The 22,751-nt window shown below is 40.3% G+C and overlaps 1 protein-coding gene across 1 annotated transcript in view; it reads left to right on the plus strand.

Annotated features, from left to right (window-relative positions):
* Positions 1-22,751, plus strand: part of spon1b (spondin 1b) — a 93,486-nt gene that overhangs the window by 24,995 nt on the left and 45,740 nt on the right. Inside the window, exons 4-6 of the mRNA XM_051382077.1 lie at positions 9,530-9,603; positions 10,541-10,663; positions 11,740-11,888. Of these exons, the coding sequence (XP_051238037.1) occupies positions 9,530-9,603; positions 10,541-10,663; positions 11,740-11,888 (346 nt within the window). The remainder of the gene's footprint in view (positions 1-9,529; positions 9,604-10,540; positions 10,664-11,739; positions 11,889-22,751) is intronic.

The raw sequence follows: 22,751 nt of genomic DNA on the forward strand, positions 1-22,751 counted from the left end.
CCTAAATGGCAGAAAATTTCATCTAGATAGCTCTAACGCCCTACCTTAAATACCCGTCACAATCTGAAATCTAAAGCGAAACTCAATGTGTTTTTTGTTGTTTCATTAAATAATTAAAATTCCATCTAAAACATTAGTTACTGACTAAGATATTCATGTTTGTTCCATCAAACCCATATCGGTCGACCGCTGGTTTTGGACTATATTTTGGAAACAAGCAATTTGACTGTGTGAGCTTGGGCTTAGAGAATTTTGTTGGGCATTATTTTCAGACATTTTATGGATCAAACGATAAAAAAATAAAGATAGTGACAATAACTGGCAGTTACATTCATTTTTAAGGCAATGGTAGCCCTTCTCGATCTCATACTGTGAGACTACACTTCCTTCTTCAGTTCACAGTTAAGTGACGTGTGAGCTGGACACCTGAAAGAAGTCAGCTGTTAAAACACGCTCATCAGTATCTTGGCAAGCACAACGTGTCAGCAGTTTTCAAATAGCTCTCTCTATGTGCTATATCTGCTCGTCTCAGCCGTTACTGGCACAGGAACTAACAACAACTTCCAGATACATTGTGCAACTTTCTTTCTCCTCCAGGCAGGAAGTGTACTGTCAGGCCTGCCCTCCTCCTCCTCAGTTGGTCAAGCTTTCGCCCCAACTCTTGTCATTCTTCCTGCCGAGCTGTTGGACTTGAAACAACATGTAGCCTGAGGGGGAGGGAACCAGCAACTGCAAAGCCTCCGCAGGCACTGAAGGAGTCCACGCTTGTGTTGACCATGTTTTTAACTTTTCTGCCACATATTTAGCTTCGCTGTATTTATTTTTGATGCTGCTTTCCTCCGTCCTCTCTGTTCTTGTGACTTATCTAAGTTTTGGCTTAGGTAAACAGGCGAACAGGAATTCTGGCATGAACACAAATTGTGTGGACTGTTTACTTATTGTTATACAAGCGATAACGCACAATTGTGTGCCTTGATAGGTAAAGTGGAGGCAGACTCTTCCCTAGGTCCATTATCTGAGTTTTACTGAGCTTTTACCATAGCCACTTACCCCAGGCAAAAAGAGAAGCTGTGTTCAAACTTTAATCATTTTTGGTTTGTATTTGTAGTCCGTTCAACTTATGATGAGGTCAATTTTACTAGTGAGTGGGTTTTGTTTTTCATAGCTTTATCTAATCAAATCTGATTGTCAACTCAAATTCCTCATTGATTCCAATTAATGGTCCAGTGTGTAACATTTAGGAGAAACTACAGTCAGAAATGGAATATGATATTAATAGGTATGTTTTCATTAGTTTATAATCACCTGACGGTAAGAATGGTTGCGTTTTCGTTGCCTTAGAATGAGCTGATTGTGCCTCCATATTGAACTGCCATGTTTCATGTTCAATCAGTGTAACATATTAGATCTTTTTAGTTGAAAACGGCTGGAAATGAGGTCGATGAGTGACAGTTGATAACAGCAGTAAATCATTACAGCTAGTCTAACAACTGATTATTGCATCTTTAAGAATTATTACTTCTTCTTCCTGATAATCGACCATCTTTTTAAAGCAAAAAGAAGAGTTGCTTAGATGCAGTGATATTCGATTTTAGCCACAGAAGTGTTTCAAAAGAAAACAACTCACAAACACTCACGCACATAGATCTTTGAAATGATCTTCCAGCCTCTGTAGATGAAAACAGTTGGCACTAGAAAGTTTTGTTTATGTCTCAAGACTATATAGTATAAACAACTTGATTACATTTCTGGTTCATGGGGAACTGTCAAATCTGCTCAGATTGTTTAGATTATGGTGAGACACCCACACAATTTTTCCTTCCTCCATCTTCAAAGCATCATCCAGTTTCAGCTGCCGTTATGAGGAGAATTTTCAGCAGAAAGCCTTTTATATTCCTGCCTTGTTTGGACTTTTTATCTTTTGCGAACGCGACACGCCTGCATTCGGGAGCTCCTCGGGGAGCCACAGAGTGTGTACATGTGAGACTGTGTGTGTGAGTGTGAGAGATTAAGTGTTTGTGTTTTCCACCCCAGGTCACCAAGGTCCTTCTGGTAGTTCTGATGAGCTCAGCCCAAATCTGTTCTTTAATCTCTAAAAACTCCTGAAAAGTCTTTCAGCGTCTGAAAATGCTTCCACCCGGAGCTGAAAGAGACAGAGAGAGAGAGATGAGAGAAAAGTGAGTGTAGAGTAGAAAAGAGGGTGAGGTAGCCTGTTTTTCAATCTTAAGTTTTGCTATCCTGTTGATCACTTCTCATCTCCTTATCAAGTTTCATACTTGCATTTCTCCTCTTGCTCCATCACTGCCCTCCGGCCGTCTGTTCATCACATTTTCACCTCACATCGACCTTCTGCTTCTTCTGCATCAGTATTCTGCTGCTGTTACTGGGAGGAGGGAGGGAGAGGCCACCAGTCGTCTGCTCGCTTAGTGACAAGTCTGACTGTGAGACTCTGGGAAGCTTCTTGACAGCAGGATCTAAACTCTTCTGTCTTGACGCAGACAAGCCTTTTGTATTGATCACAGGACTAGATTGTTTCAAGCATGCTTAGCTGTCAGAAACCACTGTTGCCTGGGTATTTGCTGCTATTTAATGTCAACTTTAAAGGGTTATTAGGAGGCTATATAGGCAGAAATGCAATATAATATTAATAGGTATGTTTTCATCACCTGAAAATAAGAAACATGTTTCCGTTACCTTAGAATGAGACGTTTATATCTGCAGAGGGAGCGGGTCCTCTTCTATGGAGGCCGCCATTGTGAACCATTTTTCCACAGTCGCCCAGAACGGACAAACCAAACACTGGCTCTAGATAGGAACTTTTGCGAGTTTCACGGCCACTGTAGTTTCTCCTACATGCTTGGAAGGGGAGTGTGAGGCGAGGGCACTGCTAGTTGCTTTCAAATCCTACACACTGGTCCTTTAAAGTCCTTTAAATGACAAATACAGAAATGAATGGTTTTTGCTGGCCATCTGGGACCAACAACCCACTTCTTTTCGCACCAAATAGCAACCACTCACAGCAATAGAGCTGCTGCTTTTCTGGTCATCCACTGGTATATTTCATAATAATTTTGATGAAAATGTCTTTCACTCACCATTCAGGCTGTGTTTGCCTCCAATTTTTACAACCAGTAAAAACCACAACCATTTTTACAACCAATTTACATTTCAGTCATGAAAGTTGTGTTACCAACAATGGTAAATGGACTGCATTTATATAGCGCCTTTCTAGTCTTCCAAGTCACTCAAAGCGCACTCGCATGTCACATTCACACACTGATGGCAGAGGCTGCCATGCAAGGGCCCAACTTCTCATCAGAAACCAACTAATTCCATTCACACACATTCACACACCAATGGCACAGCATTGGGAGGAATTTGTGGTCCACATCCACTCTTGTCTTTGATTTGGATTACACAAATTGCACAGCTGTCAAAATTATGATGGGACCACCAATCATAGAACTCTCTTGACATATTTTTATCCAGTATTTCACCATCCTAATAGGATGGAAAATGGGGTAATTTTTATTTCTTGTATGTTCTAGATTTGTCCAATTCTGTCCAGTTTGAAGTAATGGTAATAGGATGGTAAAACAGGACTTTTTTGATAAAGGATTTTCAGAATATAAAATGAGACGTACTACTTAATCAAAAAATGTGATTTTGATTTATTGCAGTCCCTCTCTGAGGACTCAAGTCCTAATTTCCACATTGAACTGACTAATACTCACCAATTTTAAGGCAGCTAACAGTGGATGTTGGCAGGTCCTGCAGCAGCAGCTGAGTGTTAAAAGGGCATGTTTTAGTTGCTTTTTGAAGATGGCACTGTGTGTTTATTGAAAGCAGAATTTCAATAGCTTGTACTGAGAATCAAGTCTAAGTGTAGAGTGTAATTAAAATAATCACCAAGAATGCAAGGACTTTGGCTGTATGTATAAAATGTTGACCTTACTCAATAAAACATATTGTGCATAATGACATATATCTAATATTATTATAGGTGAATATATCCTTATTTATAAGGAGAACCGTCTAGACTTGCTCTATATAAAGAGTGTTCTGATATAAATTCCTTTATGATTTGGTGTTTAAACAAATAAATTGTATGCATCAAATCCCCAAGCTAACACAACAAGGACCAGTTTGTAGGATGTTGTGGCATCTAGTGGCTAAGGTGCAGATTACAACTAACTGAACACCTCATGTCTGTATTTGACAACCTGGGAACAGGCTGTGAAGTGTGTAGGAGAAACTATGTTGGCCACGAAACTCGCGAAAAACGCAAAAGGCCCTATTTACAGCCAGTGTTTGGTTTGTCCATTCTGGGCTACTGTAGAAACATGGTGGTTCAATGTGCTGGACTCTGTTTTGTTGTATGATCTCCAAAGGCTAATTTTTTCTTTGTGCAAAATGTGATGTTTATTATTGCAGTCAGGGGCACTTGTCATGGAGCAAAAACATTATTGTATGAAGTTGTATGTGTTAGAGCTGCTCTCTGGAGAGCTCCCCACATGAATCCAAACAGCATGCTGAAGATTCAGCGGGGAGTGCCGTCCAAGCCTCCAGGGTGCACAGAAGAGAAGTCAGCAGACATGTCGCTGAGATGTGGAATATATATATAATGCATGAGATGCCAATGGAAGTACTGTTAATAAGAAACCTGAATAGAGGGAGCCAGGGAAGTACAGGGGATAAGAAAAATCCAATAACAGCTGTATGGCAGGTCGGAAACAGACGGAAAATTTACATTTGGAAACATTAATACTTGTCTTTAAAGTGCAAGATTGGTGTATGTCACTAAGACAACTTCTGTCTTCTACAATAGCAAGTGTGTTTGTGTTTTTTCCATGTTTTAGGCATCTGCTTTACATTTTGCTGCCAGGAATTTACAGTACAACAGGAAGTGTCAGAGGCATGTAGCCACAGCAGCTCCACGGCTGTGCTATTTGACAGAACAGCCAGAGAGAGAGGACGTCTCCAGAGAGAAGTTACGCTGGATGTGTTTACCCACTGTTAGAGTCCAGATCTTAAGGGAGAAGCCTGGTGCAGACTCTCACAGTCAGAGGGGAAATGGGAAAGGGAAGAGCGGTGATCAAATTTCGCTGTTTGAGAGGATGTCAGCGTGAAGAGCTGCAGACTAGATGCTTCTCTCTGTGATTGAGAATTTGGTTAAACTGACAATTTTGTTGAAATGCACTCTTCAACTAGCACAGTTTGAGGTGGAGTCATCAGCAGTATCATATTGACAAATTCAGGATGGGATAAGGGACATAAAATAAGTTATTTACAGAGGCACAAGAAAGTAAGGGTTGGTGATTCAACGTGGCTCCTAGTAACTGCGTGTGTGTCCTTGAGTAGGACATGTGTGTATGTGTGGGTAAATGTCAGGCTGGATACAGGAACCATATAAACACAGTACATATCTCATTTACTTTAAACCTGCAATAATCTTTTTTTATAAACAATAGATTAAAATGACTAAATGTAATTTGAAAGGCAGTCCCTTCAGGAAGTTTTGATTGCAACTTAACGCTAATTCAACCAATTCCAGATGTATCGCATTACTGTGAGCAAGGCGATATATAACGATTTTCACAAAAAAAAAAAAAACTATATAGGAAAGTAATGTAGTAGTAGTAGTAGTCTAAAGAACACACCACTAGTGATGGGAAAAAACTACCGTTACTGCCAAAAAATGCAGCACGTTACTAAAATTGAAGCTGTTTTTTTCATCAGACCAACTAGATCTCTGAGCCGAGAGGCAAAGACTTTTTTTCACTGTTCTTCCTTGGTTAGTGGGCAGTGCACGAGACAAGCGCATAAATGCTGACGATTGGCTGAGGTTGTACTGTAACTAATTACTTTTTAGAAGTAACTTGCCCAACACTGCACACCACTATATGCATACATCTAAGTAAAAAAAGTTACCAACCAGAACAGTGGGATCTGTATTTGTCTTTATCCCTGTGACATCCAGCATCATATAGCCCTCAGTTTACGTTTACAGCACTGATATCTAGCGGTTGGGGATTTAAAGAGAAAAATCAATAGTGTTTTTGAGGAAATTGTTGTTGTTGTTGTATTACTGTGTTCTGTATATTGTATGTACAGGAATCATTTTTTATATTTTTGTCTGTACTTGTGTTTTTATCACGTATCCCTGACTGCAAGTCAAGTTTACCATCTGGGATAATAAAAAGAAAGTGGTTACTGACAGCTTGATAACAAAAAGTGATAAAGTGGAAATGCCATGATGTGAGTTAGCAACTTAACACTAGTTGCAGAATTTCAAGGTAAATGTAAAGTAGACACCTTTTCACGGTTCTAGCTGCATGGCCTTACTTACTACTTGGACACTACTGAAACAGATATATTAAGTCACCTATACGACCTCTTTAGGACCAGAGAGAAATGTAGAAACATTGTAAGAACTTGTTTTCTCCTTCACATGTATTCTCTGAGGTGAAGTGGCCTGTAATTGACGAATTCTCCAACTAGAGATGAGAAAACTGCGGCACAGATTAAACTGATGGTGAAGAGGAGATATCTTAAAGAAAGACAGGCAGGTGTGACTGTAGGTATGAATAGAACGCTCACAGTGAACAGATATACATTTTTTTCAAATGACCAGATTTATTGTGGGATTTATTGATGAATTCTTTTGACAAATGACTATTAGCCTTATTGAAACCATTACAGAATTTACTTAAAAACTATCAAGGGCAGCTCAATAATAGTCTATATATTTCACTTTTGTTTTTCAATTTCATGCCCAAGCAGTCAACCCATGTTGCAGGGTATATTGCACCATTCAGTCTGTGTAAGATTTATAGGAGCAATATAACCGATAACTCCTACTTAATGTCGCCAGTCCCTCCTCTGTCTCCACAGTCAGTGTTGTTCAGCTCACTTTCATATCCCGCTTTTATGTCTCTGCCGTATGAGGTGGAGATGCTCGGAAGACTTTGCTGCTGTGACACACAGACTGCTTTTAGAAAAACTGCAGTTATATAATCGTTGTGAATTTAAATTTATATGATACATATAGTGCAATTTCTTATGGCATTTACAAAGCAAAACTCAGCTACATTTTAGGCATTCTGACTGTGAGGCTTGATTATCATTAGTCATTAATCTAGGCTTTGCCACAGTCACATTTGGGTTGTCTGCTGTGTTCTGAAAACAGTTCTGAAATGCAATTTGGGGACGGGCCATTTATTGCTTTGAAAATTATACGTGGGAGTATCAAATCAAAATTAAGAGTACCTGAAGCCACTGCAAGATGAAGTACAGTTTCATCTTTTAGTTCTAAGTCTGTCTTCAGTCAGACTGGTCAGCAGTGGAAATACATGATCTACCTTTAGTGATATGTTTTCATTTATATGACTAGAGGCAAGTCACAGAGCTTTTATAAATCTTATAGCTGCTCTCCCTCACACCTGCATCTGCTTATATTGACAACTCTTTGTTAGCAGGACATTTGTATGCATGTTTTCTCATGTCAGTCAGCTGCTCCATCCCCATTTGTTGGTGTGCTGTCAGATTCAGGCTCTCCACAACCACGTCTTACCTTAAAGCCCAAACGGAAGTTTATCTTTATTTATGAATCTTCTGTAATCAGTGCAACAGCTATTTTTCCTGTCCAAAGTTTTACGTGATTAATCACACATAACTGAATATAAAATTAAATACATTCATTATATACATACATATTCATATCAGAGCACAACCATTACCCTGAAATTCCACTGTGGCTTTATGACATCGCGTCTGGGACGCAGCTCTTTGATCCTCCTTTTTTCAAATCCTACTCAGAGCGTTTTCAGAACCCTGGAGGATGTAGGCTCTACAGGGTGATTTTTTTTCCCCTGGGCAACTATCATGTTTTTCCCAAATAATGTACAGATTTGATTATTTCAAATGGCTTGAAACAGTGCGTTTAGCTGCCATGAATGGGGAAAAATGACCCCTCTAAGTTTGGGCTAGACCCCCAATGTTTACAATGTCTGGCTCTGCTTATCAGTTGTCACTGTCTTGCACATATTTCCTAGAAGAAGGATAAGAAACTGAACTCCTCCACCCTCAGCCAGGACAGACCAGCAAGCATCCCCTCAGCCTTCCATCTGAAACAGTTCAGGACCAATGCTGCTTGATTCTGAACTATCTCAAGCTTCTGCACGTTTTTTTTTGCCACACTGGACCATATCGCAGGGCAATAGTTCACGTGTCAATACCTAGAATTGCAAACAGCTTTATTGTCATGAAGTTTAGTCAGAACATAAATATGACGAAGAATATCTTGAGTATGGTAAGTCAGAGTAATTAGGAACAATGCAGAGCTTTAAAAGCAATAAATTGATAAGACACCTGCTTACGAAGCATATGGTGTTCTTCCAGAACAAAGGAGAAAACTTAAAGTAAGTTAGGTGCTGTTTTCCTCTGGAGTTTCTTTCCTCATGTAGTTGGTTTGTTATTTACAGAAATGTAAAACAAGGTTTGTGATATGATTTACTGTAGATATAAATTTGAGTATTTTAATGAATATTTCCAAGCTGATGTAGAAATTATGCATTCATGAGCTTTGGTCCCCGGGGCGCACTCATTTTCAATTTTGGCTCCCAAGATAAAAAAAAGTTTAACAACCTGCTGCAGAAATGAAACAACACCCAGATTTCTGTCATTTCTATGTTTGGATTGTTGACAATTCGTGTAAAGTGCTAACAATCACATCTTTTTCTAGTTCATCCAACAGTTTATGACAGCAGAGCAGTGAAAGGATTTTAAGATTTTGTCTGAGAAGTGTGGGCGCAAGCATGCTGAACTATTCAGACAGAATGTAAAGAACTTGCAACTCAATTGCGATGGAATATAAAACTATTTCAAACATATTGTAAAAGTATTGCAAGGCCACCCGATCTTATTTTTTCTCTTGACAATTTTTTTTTTTTACCTTCTTTGTCACCTCAGTCTTTCCATAGAAGTGTCATCACACTAAGTTTTAAGCCTCTATCTGCGCAATGTGAGAAATGCATTTCGTTTTCACTGAAGAGGAATGTAAGGGTATTGGTAAAACAACCTATTTTCATTGGGACACTTTCATTCTCCTGTATTAGCTCATACGTTAGAGTTTGGCTCTGTGTGAAGCCTGTGTAAAGATCTATATTCCTGCTGCCGACTGTAATTCCAGCTCTCTCTTCTTCATGTCCGTGGGCATATTGCTCTGATACATTTCATATTGCAGCAGTGTGATTGTATCATGAGGTCTGGAAAATACAGAGCTGTTTCTGTGAAAAGATGTGTACTCTGTGTCCAGTATGAAACCTCGGGGAGCCCATTACCTTCCCCCCCTCGCCGAGGATTACATGGATCAGATATTGAAAAAAACCCACCACAGTATTATCCATCTAATACCCTTTCTGCACCCCTCTTACAATCCAACTTCCTCTCCCTTTTCTTTTCTGTCATAATTTCACAATTTTTCGCTTCTGTTTGCTTTCTCACTGCCTCTTTCTCTCTGTCTCTCCAGGGCCAGCATTGTCCAGAAGAAAGTCATTTATTTCCAGGATGAAGGCTCTCTCACCATTCGGCTGTGTGAGAAAGGTAATGACAGCTGCCCATCATCTCCTCCTCTCCCTCGTTGGCTGCTCATCTTTTCATCCTTGACCGCTCATCATGGTGCCATTATCCCTTGTTCTATCTGTCATTTTTTCCCCCCACCGTTTCGAAGCAGAACAGCTCTTTTATACCGTGTTAAAAAAATATGAAGCCAACAGAGGCAGCGGGGAAATATGTGAGGACAGCGAATCACAGATCTCCTGGGAGTCTGTGTGGAATTTAAATATTCCTTTGTATTTCGCCACAGAGCAGCGCCACAGCTTCTATGTAACCTGTGATTTCACCGCAGAGAAAAATGCCACGCTCCCCCCAAATAAACACTAAAGTCTTGTGAGACAGTGAGGGACTCTCTGAGCTCTGATGCACACCTTTATTGTACAATAAAAACCAGAGTCCGGACAAGTGGTTTTTAAAACTTAATCTCAGGGGATTTTTACTTTCATAAAATCTTCCTCTCCACACCAAAATCTAATTTTCCAGGCTATTATGCAAGCCAATCAAGCCACCCTGTTTTCAGTTTGCTTACTCATCCTGCTATAACTTAGATGTCAAGTGAGAATTTCTTCCGAATAATTTGGTGACTCATAAATATTCAAGTACTCCCCTTGACCTATCTTTGCAAAACATTGGTTGAGGCCAATATTTGAATATTTATGAGTCCGCGTCAAGGCTAATGTGTCATTTAAATACCAGTTTACTCCAACAGTGTAATTTTGTGACATTCTCACTGGTTCCAAATTGTAGTCATTCAACTGGTAATTTATTCAGGTGTGCATATGTGTCAGAGCTTGCACGCCGGCCAATCTCTGTTTGTCTGTTTGCTCCTGAACTGTGTTCTCTATAAATGATCGGGCTTGTGCATCTTGTCTACACTTAAATCTTTACATATGGGTGTGTGTGTTCGTATTCCTCCTCCCTGTAGAGCGTGTGTTCGGTGAAGCCACAGAAACTCCTGCCATGGAGTGCTGCGCCTGTGGAACAGCCAAGTACAGACTCACCTTCTATGGCAACTGGTCAGAGAAAGTACATCCCAAAGACTACCCAAGTGAGTTCAGACTGCGGGCATGCACTAATGCATCCATGTACACTGAACACATCCGCAGTATGAGTAGAGAACGCACTGTATGTCTGCATGTGTGTGTATAGCTAACTAACAAACACAGATCTGTTCAAAAACAACATGTTTTGTTTTTAAAGTGGTGTTATGGGTCGGACTATTTCTTGGCCAGATGAAGTGACTTCCTCTAGTCCAGTGGTCTAAAATTGGCTTGGGGCCACTGCTGGTATTGTCATCTCATAGGAGGGCCACTTCAGTATTCAAGTGCTACAAGAAAGCACAGTATTCTGAATAAAAATAAAGTATTTCCATTATTAATGCGAATAAAATTGAGTTTCCATACATTTTTATATCATCATTTTGTATCATCTTTGTTGTTTGCAGCCAAACAACCATTAAAGCCCCAAAGCCCCATCTTACTGACCGTTTGCAAGCTTTTACGGCCACCTTTTGGCCTTTGCCATTATTTTGCAGTACGTTAAGTACATTTTTTCAAACAGAACTGTGTTTTTATAATAACTGTATATAAAGAGGTAGTTTAAATTGATATGAAACAACTATAAAACTATAATACAACAATAAAAATTTTTATTATATTTTTGACATCAGATAAGGCCCCCGGGCTAGTAGTTTGATATCCCTCCTCTAGTCTCCACCAGTTACTGCACCCAGCCAAGAAATAGTAATAGTAATCACTCACTACTGATCGGTAGTAGCACGAAATGGACTAACATGAAGTAAATGTATGGCTGAATGAATGAAGAGAAATAAAATGGCACTGGCTGGTTAACAGGATATGGTTATAACTTTTATTGGCTTCTGTACATGAACTAATGGTCGTAAAGTATTCTGTATTGAATCTGTCACAGAGCTGGACAACTATTACAACTATAACAGCCGAAGAAAAAGCTGACTGACCAACAGTAAAATAAATGTTATCATGCTTGTCTGAAAGCACTGATAATCTAGTAGCAGCTAGTTTTTCACTCTCTTCTTGACTCACTTATCAGAATTCAAACTGCTCAAACCTAAATCTCCTTGTCTCTCCTTCTCCCATCTTCCAGGGCGAGCAAACCACTGGTCGGCTCTGATTGGTGCGTCTCACTCCAGAGGCTACGTGCTGTGGGAGTACGGAGGCTACGCCAGCGAGGGCGTCCGTCAGGTCGCTGAGTTTGGCTCCCCCATCAAGATGGAAGAAGAGATTCGACAGAAGGTAGGGTCGACATCAGACGGAGCCTCTGCGGGTTCTCTGTCACTCCATTTTTGATGTAACAGCTCCATTTCCATATCTTTCCATGTGTTCTGACCCTCATTTTGGACTAAAACCAAGTGCCAGTGGCAAAAAATGGGATGCATAAAAAGAAAAAGAAAGTAAATCAGTCAAATCCAAGAACTCCAGTCGTACTCATACTACAACTTTCATCTGTGCAATAACAGAATGCACATACTGTATCATCATTATATGTACTCATGCCCCCCTGCTATTTGTCAGGGGCTGTTACAACATACTGAGAGGTTAATGACGGGCTGAGGCAATAAGAGTCTTAAATGACACACACACAAACACACACACACACACACACACACACACACACACACACACACACACTAATTTTGCTCTGTCAAAATGGCAGCTGATGAATGTGCAATACAGTGAAATTCTCATTTCCACGTTGGGCAAAGCGTTTACATAGCGACGCAGGGCGGCTCTTTACTCTCACCCTCTCATTAAACCAGATGCATATTGACAGTGCGTGCTGCTGCACTGCTTGAAATCAGATTCCCTTGGAAAACATCAGCAGACTTCTTTTGAGTGAAATATGCCTTTAGGGGATCAGATATTTTTGGAAGGCATCCACTGGATAGCACCCTGAGAGGACAGGCTGTTGCCTCAGCTCCTCAAAAGTGTGCGTGCGTGTGTGTGTGTGCGTGCGTGCGTGTGTGTGTGTGGTGAAATTGAAACATAACACAGACAAGGAAGTGTGCTTGAGCATACTGTGTGTGTGTGTGTGTGTGTGTGTGTGTGTGTGTGTGTGTGTGCGTGTGCATGTGTGACTCAAATGCTTGCAAATCTTTTTAAGGCTGGTTACCGAGCTTCGATATTTTTGTGGCAACAACTAAATTTGGTTCGATACTATTGAATATGGAAAAACATATACTGAGACGATAAAAACATATAGCATGGAACATAGCTATCCCTTTAAAGAGAAACTCAACATTGTGTTTTACCTTCAACACACCTCTGTCAATTATTCAAAAACTGCCCGGTTAGCTCAGTGGGTAGAGCTGGCGACCCATGTACTGAGGCTGAGTCCTTGCTGCAGCGGCCAAGGGTTCGAATCCAACATGCGGCCCTTTGCTGCGTGTCATCCCCTCTCTCTATCTTCAGCTGCCACTATCATAAAAGGCAATAAAAAACCCCCCTAAAAAAATACTTAAAAAAAAAAAAAAAAACAGCCTTACCTTTGTCCATGATTTTTTCCCCCAAGCTTTTGAATTCAAAAGGCTCCCACATATTACATATTAACCTCCACCAGATGTATTCCAGCCATGTTTTTCATTTGTCGATACAGCAGCAGAACGGCTCATTTCACCCACATGTAACTGTATCGCAGCTACTGTCGATTGCATTGATTCTTAACGTCCAAATGATCACAGATGCTTCCATATGTTGACAGGAGGGTCTGAGGATAGAGCCACCAACCCTGTGATTAATGAACGATCTGCTCTACCGACCTAACTATAGCTGTACATATAATTTACTAACTCATCTTAACAATAAGTGTTAAGTTACTCTTCAACATCTTTGGTTGTATTATGTTGCAACAGTGGGCAGGACTGCATTATGGCAACATAAGGTCTGTAAAATATTTACATCAATGCTTATTTGTCCGGTATTTAAAATTGCCCAAGCAGAGATCATCTGGTTATTTTGTCAGTTTCTCAAATAATTTCCAGAAAATGTACTTCATCACGATACACAGTAGGTCAGTATCACAGTACCATGAAAGAACATTTCATCCATATGGACCAACCCTAATCTACATAAAGGCTACATGTGTGTCCCGTGTGCTGGTCTGACCGAGGGCCCACAGTACATGGCTGTCTCTGTGCGTCCTCTTTCTGCCACTCTCTCTCTTTCTGTGGGCACTGAAAGGTGTGTCCTGGCCATTTGGAAGGGAACAATAGTGTGTTGTTAGTGGGCTGTCAGTATGGTGTGTGCCTGTCAGTTTAGGTTTGGGTTGTTGTGTGGAGACATTAGAGGCTGACGGACAGCCCTAACTCCTCTCTTGGCTGGCTCTGTCTGTCTCTGGGGCTAATAACTACCCTGACACAATGGAAACTTCAGCCTATTTCATAGCGGAATGAGATGGCTTGATTGTGTACTGTAGACTGGAATGTTAGCAGTTGAGCTGTAGAAAGAAACAGCTCGATTGTACACTGTACTCTGGAATGTCAGCTATTGAGTTGTTGGACTTTGTAACAGGGAATCTTAAATCTTTTTTTTAAATCTGTGATTAAAAAAGGTTTTGTGTCCTGCACTACATCCCATTCATTTGACAAAATATATCTCACAATGTGTTAAGTGTCTCTTCTTTCAACAGGAGGACTCTGTGCAAAACTGTAGCTGGCAATATATTAGGCTGGCATATTAATGCAGTGTGAATGCACAAGTCCAAAAATACAAAAAATAAAATATTGTCATACATACAAAAATGTAAAAGAATTTTGGTTATAAGACATAGTAATAATGCTGCAGCTTCTTAAGGTTGCACAAGTGAAAAACATAGTCAAGAGGGAAAAGCATTTCAAAGTGAAAATCACTTCTGTTTCACTTAATGGACTGCAACGAATCATTATTTCTATTACTGAATATGTGTTTGATTTATGAATTGCTTTACAATTACAAATTATAGAATTATAACAGCTTTTTTAAAATTTGACATACACAGTTAATCATTTATATAATAACCTCTGCACTAGAAGGTAATAATTGAAATTACTAATTTACTTATATTTTTTGTGCTTATATGCTGTAGTCACTGAACTGGTAGAAAACAAATCAAAATCTGCCAACATCTCTAAAGCTCAGTGAGTAACACAGTAGGGGTGTAAAGATTTACTGGTACAAGTCGGTTTTACCGTTACATGCGACTACATCTGTACCTTGGATCAATCAAAATGTACCATGTACTGGTCGATGGTTCGATTCTAAAGTTATGAATCAGTTGACTGAAGCTTTGCTGCCAACAGTATCTCCTTACTCATGAAAGGTAAACGGTCAACGCCACGGTCTCTCGACAAAAACTACGAGAGTAATGTTAGAACAGCGTGGCTCGCAAGATCAGCTCATGAACGAACATGTCCGCCAACGTCAAAGATCAGCTCATGAACGAACATGTCCGCCAACGTCAACATGATTTACATACACCATCTGTCTGGAAGACATTTGGATTCTATGAGGAAGGAAAGTTTGCTAATACAGCTAGTACAAGCAAGAACACACAAGACAGGGATATTAAACACTTTCTAGCCGCAACTTAGCTACAACTCAGCGAGGTCTAAGGTAATCACGGCTTTCATTGTCTTTTTTTTGACTGTCTACTTGAAAAGCAATAAACAATGACAATTTCAATTCTGAAATGAGACATTTGACACGTTTTTACCCCATGTAATAAAGACAAAAAAATCTTGGGATTCCCTGATGTTTTATAAAATCCAAGTATTTGAAGGTAAGCAATGTCACTGTTATAGAACTGGCTTATTTCAATTAAGAATGGAAAATAAAAGTCTACTATAAACAAATAAGAACTGTGTCAGATTGCATCGTATCACATTAAACTATGTGAAAAATCGCCAGTGCATGACTGAGGTGACACCGTGCCAGATGGCCTGTGAGAGTCCAATCATCCTCAGATCATCAGCAGCCTGACTCTAAGGGGATTAATCAGAGGTTTTTGTCACATAAATACAATTACGGATGTGTATTCATCAGCATACTTGAACGACTGATAACACTTTATTTTTGGTCAAGTTCATGCCAGTGTTTGTGTGTGTCACGCGCACACTTTATCTCGTAGATAAAACAGTTTTCTTTATTAGTTGAAAGATATTATTGAAGTTATCTTTTCAAGGTTTTAGACACAAGCAAACTAAAGCACACACATACACACACATCTTTCTCAATTCTCTGGGGCGTCTGAGTTCAGGCTGGGAGAACATCGAAGCGGCTGCTGTAAAGGTGGGAAGCCGACATGGGTCAGTAATCCCTGTCTTAGCTGAGAATCCCAACCATCCAGAGGAGCAATCAGCTGTGGTGATGTGTGGACAAAGCCTTAAGACCAACCTCTCCAGCCCAGCGCCAACCTGCGCTTTCCTAACTAACACAGGCCAAAAACCCTGCACAACAGGCAGACTGGCAGACAGGGATGCAGACAGACAGGCAGCGAAGACCGAGACCTGAGAGCTCTCACTGTGATGATGTGAGTACAAGTCAGAACATCTCTGTCAGAGAGGTGCTGCTTCAAAGTTGTCAGCGCTGCAGCACACTGCAGGAAGACGTGATATTGTTCAGAAAGTCATGAGGCAGCATTTAATAACCAATCAGAGAATAACATGCAGGTTTTATCTGTAAGCGAATATTTAGATGCTGAACAGATGTTGACACAATAGCCTGCTCCATCTTTGTCTAAACCTACAGAAAACCACAGTCAGAGTTGAGGTATTTGTTGAATTGCTTTGCAAAATCATGACCTAAGTCTATTATCTCCAGTTTGTTTGTTTAAGTTGAACTTGGCCATCATGCCGTCCATCAAATTCTCCCTGGTAAGCATGTGAGTGCAAAGATCCACTGGACAGGGCCCGACATGCATGAGGTTGTGGAAAATATGTGTGGTAAAGCTCATTTTGAAAGGCTTCAGGCAAATATCAGTTCATACAGCAGCACATCGCTGCACACCAGCTGAGAGTCACAACTCGGACTACTTTCTGAAAATGGATCTCTCTAAATACTGGCACCATTGACTTAACAGCATTCAGCAACAGGTTTAAACGTGCCATGATATTAAAGTGCTTTTGTCAGTTCACTGGAGCTGTCAGAACACATCCTTTAAACACAGAGCCGCATGATAAACACTACACTCGTCATATAAACTAGTCTAAAATTGTTTGTTTCAACTTGGTTTCAGCTTACCTGCACACAAGGTGGATGTCGGTAATATTTTATCATTAGCTTTGATTGATGGCCCAAAATTGCGAGTAAGAGGAACTTAACACTAAGAAATATAGTACAAGATATACAACTTTAATATTTTTATGGCACCGGCCAATTTGCTCCAATACAACGGAGTATTGAAAAATGCCTGGTCATTCCCTACCAGATTTATGGAACCTAAGGAGTAAATCTCCTTAGCAATCAGTGTGTCAGTAAGCACGCGTCAGATACTGATGTTGTTTCTCCAGCTGCAATAGTTTCCTCCTTTTGAAGTGAGTAATTGTACCGTAATGTGTAATGTCATTTTCTTTTGTTGAAAAAATTGGTGTTGTCCAGGAACCGGTAACAAAATCAAGGTTTCGGTACTGGTACTGGCACCAGTATTGAAGATTTTTGAACGACCCCCTAAAAGAGAGTTAAGAAATAGTTACCACAGTAAGTACGCAATTGTTACTTTTACATTTTTTATTGATCTACAAATTACACAAATATATCGAGCTTTACAGGTGCTGGCACACTGTTTGGAGAGACACATCCCTAGATTTCTTTCATTTTCAAACTTGTAGTCTTCAGTCCTAGCCGATGCTGACTCAAATGACATCACTTGAGGCAAATTAATCAGATTTTTCTCAGCTCCATCTATAGCTACAAAAGGCTTAATCTACATATATTTATATTTTTAAATATGCACTAGCACTCCCCAAGACTTGTAAACAGGCTTTGATGTCTAAAATGAAGTTCTCTTAGTAGTTGAAGGGTTTTTTTCCTTGTGGAGAAAGGCAGACCATCTGTGAGAAAATTGATGGATGAATGAAACAACTTCTCTTAAATCACTTGTACATGCATTTAAGAACAAATCTGTCTCTCTTAACTGATCTGTGTGTAGGAAATCTCATGATGTATTGTTTTTATACAGCACGTACCAACTTGTGTGATTTGTCATTTTGGTATACAGCGCACAGACTTACAACTAGTGTTTATCAAGACAGGGAAAGTTGCCTGAGCTCATTTTGAATGAAGCTACTAGTGTCAGTAGGTTAAGAACAGACAGATTTGTGTCCTTTTGTCCAGAGGAACTAAAAGTATCTTTTTAATGTCACCACTCTCTTACTCAAGAAACAAAATTACACGGCGCATCTAATTATCGATTGCTTGGAAATGTCACATGCAGCCAAGAGCGTAAAACGATCACACAAGTGGAGGTTGTAAAATCTGAAGAGCTGCTGGACAAGAAGTAAATCCTTAAGCCCTTTAATGCCACAGCCCACTGACACGGACAAAAAAAAATCTGTAGCTACCTAATTATTACTCCCTGTTAAATGCCACATGCTCTCAGCCAGGTGTGATCACACCACAATCAGAAAGCAAAATGTCAAGTGCTGCTGGCCAACGAGCCATCTGTATCAACTTTAAATGGGACGAGTGTGATCACAGGCCCAGTCAATTCGATTTTAATGAAGTAAATGCAATTCTATGCCTCCATAGTGATTTCCTCATCCAAAATCTCATGGTCTGCCGGAGCTGGCTCACTCCCTGATGTACCCTTGCTCACCTCTAAAAGGATTGGCCAATTGGGTTACTCTTCTTTCTGCATGCATCGCTCATCAGGCGCTCCGGGGCACTGTCTGTCATGGCTACAGCTGTTGTGAAAAGCCATTTGACGTGCAATTCTTTTGTGTGGAAGCTTAACATGTTTTTTAAAACTGGCTCAGCTTTTAGCGCTGTAGGGAGCAGCCAATAGCTCACCTTTTCCTTTTAAAACTGGGACAAAGGAGGCAGGAGTATAAAGACAGGTGGACACACAGCCGCAGATTTTCCCTCCAAACGTTGCCCTGAGCCATAGCCCTGGCCATATATTGCCCTGGGCTAGTATATATAAGGCCTCTCCGGGGAAAGCTGCAGCTGATATTTCCTGAGTGACACTTCTTTCCACTACAAAGTCTCAGTTTGAGAAAAAGTTTGAGTGTTGGAAATGTGAAATGTGTCACGGTGACCTTCTCTGTGCCTGGAGAGGTCGGTCATGACTGGAGGTGCATTGTTGGGTTTCTACTGTTGGTCCGAGGCTGCTTTGCTAAAACAAATTTCTTCTCCAGAGATGTTGCGAAGTGTTTTTGCACTTTGTTGTGTAGCTGTGTCAATGTCTTCTCTCTCTTTTCTTTTTTCAAGAACTGCTAGTATTAGCATTACAGACATCTTTCTTCCATTCCTCTTTTCACTCCTCCAACTGTCTTCATTCTTTTTGCCTGCATGCTTCTTTTCTTTCTTCCTTATTTGTGTCATTCCATCCCCCCTTAATTTTATTCTTTTCTTCTACTCATCTTTGCTTCCTCTTCCATCCCTGCGTTTTCTCCAAACACCTCACTGACTAACTGATTGACATCGGCTCACCAATACCCAAAATGTCTTTTTTTGTTCATGCTCTTATGAGCATATCAGTTTTCCTCTTCTCTTGACTGTCTCATTTTTCTGCCGCTCATATTCGCTCTCTCAGACTTTCTTTCTCCTCCCTCTCTGAGTTTTTTTTTTCATGTTTTGAAAGGCCTTATTTCAGACAGATTGTCAGAGAAGGATGGAGGGTTAGGTGACTAAGAAGAGAAGACAGGGTGGGAGAAGAGGAACAAGAGAACTATCCTTCACTTTCATCCTTCTACTCAAAACACTTCACAGGAAATTGCAGCAGACGTGCAAACAGGCAAACCCACACACGAAAAACTCCCAACATCTTTATTGCTTCTAGTAGAAGTCCGGATCGCACCACTGAATAGAGAAAGAAAACACAAGGCGCTCCAAAGTCTCCCTCCCATTGCTTTCTCATGGCTGACACCTGTCAGATTAAGAGCGAAGGAAGTAATGCTAAGTGATTTACTTTCTCTTTCTCTGAGTGTATCTCAGTCTGCATGTTCACAAACCGTCGCTGCTCTCCGAGATGTTTTGTCAAGCCGTCACACCGTCTACACTCTACCGAGAGATGTTTTTTGTGGTGCTGCTCAAAATGCCTCAGCAGGGAAATATTCTCTCCGTCGGTTTGGTGGTTAGCCAGCATCGTTGTTCGCCGTGCGTGCAGTGAAGGGGAGTAGTAGTCAGCTCCTTCTCTGTCTGCATTCCACGCACTTTTCAGAGTCCTGTCATTTTCTCCTGCTGTTCCATAAATCTGTATAGATTTTCTTTTTATAATACAGAACTCTGCTAACAAAGAAAGCTATTTAAATCTGATTCAGTTTAATTGATTTGACATGAAGATATACAGAGACGCACATTGCTTATACTTCAGCACACTCACAGTGTTAATTTTGGCACATGGTTTTGTTGTTCCTTTCCTCACTTACCGACATATCCAACGTATTATTGATTATCCATTATTATCGATGTTGGTGTTTAAACCCCCAACAGCTAGGTAGCAGTGTTGTAATGTAAACTGAGGGCTATGATGTTGGATGTTACAGGGACTGTGATAAATACAAATGCAGATCCCACTTAAAAAATCACAGTATATTGCCTTGCATACTGTATTGCAATATATAGCCGTATATTGAATCGTACCCTCGATATTGTGATACTTATCGTGATCGCCAAATTCTTCCTAGTATTCTGAAGCTACAGTTGCTGCCGGCTTTTAAGTTTAGTTAGGATTTAGCTTACAGGTGTTGCTCTTGTCGCAGGGTTAGTGGAAAAGGCAACGTTTAGCTGTGACTGTAGTGTCCCTGTCACTCTGCCCTGTGGTAATACAACACCCTGACTCTCAGTGAAACAGTTGTCTTTTCCAAACTCTGGCTGTTTGAACATAGTCACTGTCACTTTTCTTCTTTGACATAATTGGAGCTTCCTGCGTTCACGTTATGATTTCCTTTTCTTTTTTTTTCTTCATGTAAACAGGTTGCACAAACACATATTGGAGAGAAACAGAAAGGTGGGGGTGGGTGTCACACTGCAGTAATACAATGTCATTTTAATCTCTACCATGACAACATTCACAGGTGGACATAATAATTAGTTGCGAGCATCTGTGTCACTTCACATTGTCCCTTTGGGAAGCAGGAGGTGATAGGCAGATTGTCAAGTTTTCATAAATAATGACACAGTGATGCCAACAGCGCTTCTTGATGGAAACATGGGGAATAATTTTACCTTCATTTCGTGCATGTGATTCATCATAGAATGACTCCCATCTTGATATCTATTGGTTGGAGGTGTCTTGATGAATTTGCGCTGCTGCCATACACGAACCTGACGCCTCGCAGTTCTCCCTGCCTCAAGGCATCTTCTTAATCAGATACATATCATCTTCAATGAAAACCGAATAGAATATATTACCCTTTTAACCCTGATTCTGCTGCTCTATTGAAGACAATGCTTTGCTTTATTGATTTTTACTTCACACGTTTTATGCGTGTCTTGCGCTATGCGTACACTGCATTGGGTCTCGGGGTGATTTGACAGTGTTTGTCAAGCTGGTCATACAGCAGGTTGCAATGAAGGGTGTTGTCAGCCGCACTACATTTGGACTTAACTTCCCTTGTCTCCGAGAGCGAGAGGTGGGTGGAAAATGAGAGACAGCTCAGCCCGGCACTGACTTTGTGTGTGCGCGTCTAGGTCTGCGCGTGTGTCTTTTCGTCTGTGTGTATCTTTGTGACTTGTGCACACTTGGGAGTAGTATTATGTAGCGATATCTTGAGTTTTCCCTGTGAAAGAGTGAGAGGTAGTTAAGTCAGGGAGCAGCTGATGACAATGGGACATATACACACCGACACACTCGCACACAGATACACACATCACACTCACAGAGTCGGTCTTGGGGGATTTTTGGAAAGCTTTTGGCGGCTGACAGACGGACAGCGTCTTACAACTAACTCTAATTGGCTGAGGGTTTCAGGAGAGAGACAACTGGACAAATGAAGCGGAGGACAAGGACAGTGACAGCCAGGACACATCCTTCCTAGTTTGAAAGATAATTTTTATTTCATTGGTGCTCTGCACCTCAGCTTTCTAGTTCCAATTAATGACTGCGTCTGTGATACTTTATTACCTCCTGCACTAAAATAAATCTGGATGTGATTTTTAGAGGGAACACTGATTGTACATGCAGTCAATGGTCAAAACCTGAGTGAAAAATTAGCATTTACCCCAAATCTGTTTGAGAGACACCTGAAGTTCAAATAAGAGTCTCAGGCTGGTGAGAGTGTGTTGTGTGCAATCATTCATTTTAGTCCAATGTTTTATTTTGATTATGTTTCAAAGTCAAAGTCAAGGTCAGCTTTATTGTCAATTTCTTCACATGCACCAGACATACAGAGGAATCGAGAGGACATTTCTCACTCTCCCACGGTGAAACAGGCACTTTATCCTGTTTTATTTATACTCCACATTGTTATGATCTCAGACCTTCTGTATAGTACCAAGTAATGACAACATCTCTGATACTGTATATACACTGTGCGATAAGTTATTTTAACTCTTATTTTAAAATTCTAATGTGGATTAAATGGAGAATTTCAAGTAACACAAACTCTGTGTAAAGTTCAAAAAGTGTCTTGATTAAAATTATAAAATGAATTGTATTAATTTAAGTCAGTTATTTTGACTTGAAATTTTCGATGTAATCTGTTTCAACATTTTTTAGTTTTTATTAACTTATGTGGTTCTACAGTGTACCAATTAAACAAATGACCTTTCACCTGCTGCTCCATCACTGGAAAAATATTAAATACCTACTGTGCTGATGTATGATCAGTTGTTTGTTGTTGTTGTTGTTGTTGTTGTTGTTGTTGTTGTTCTTCTTCTTCTTCTTCTTCTTTTTGTGATGTTGATGCAGATCATGAGCTCAGTGAGAGTTGAAACAGGTGTTCGTAAGTAGGTCCAGTGATG

This window comes from Dicentrarchus labrax, unplaced genomic scaffold (genome assembly GCF_905237075.1).
Source record: "Dicentrarchus labrax unplaced genomic scaffold, dlabrax2021, whole genome shotgun sequence".
Classification (NCBI taxonomy): domain Eukaryota; kingdom Metazoa; phylum Chordata; class Actinopteri; family Moronidae; genus Dicentrarchus; species Dicentrarchus labrax.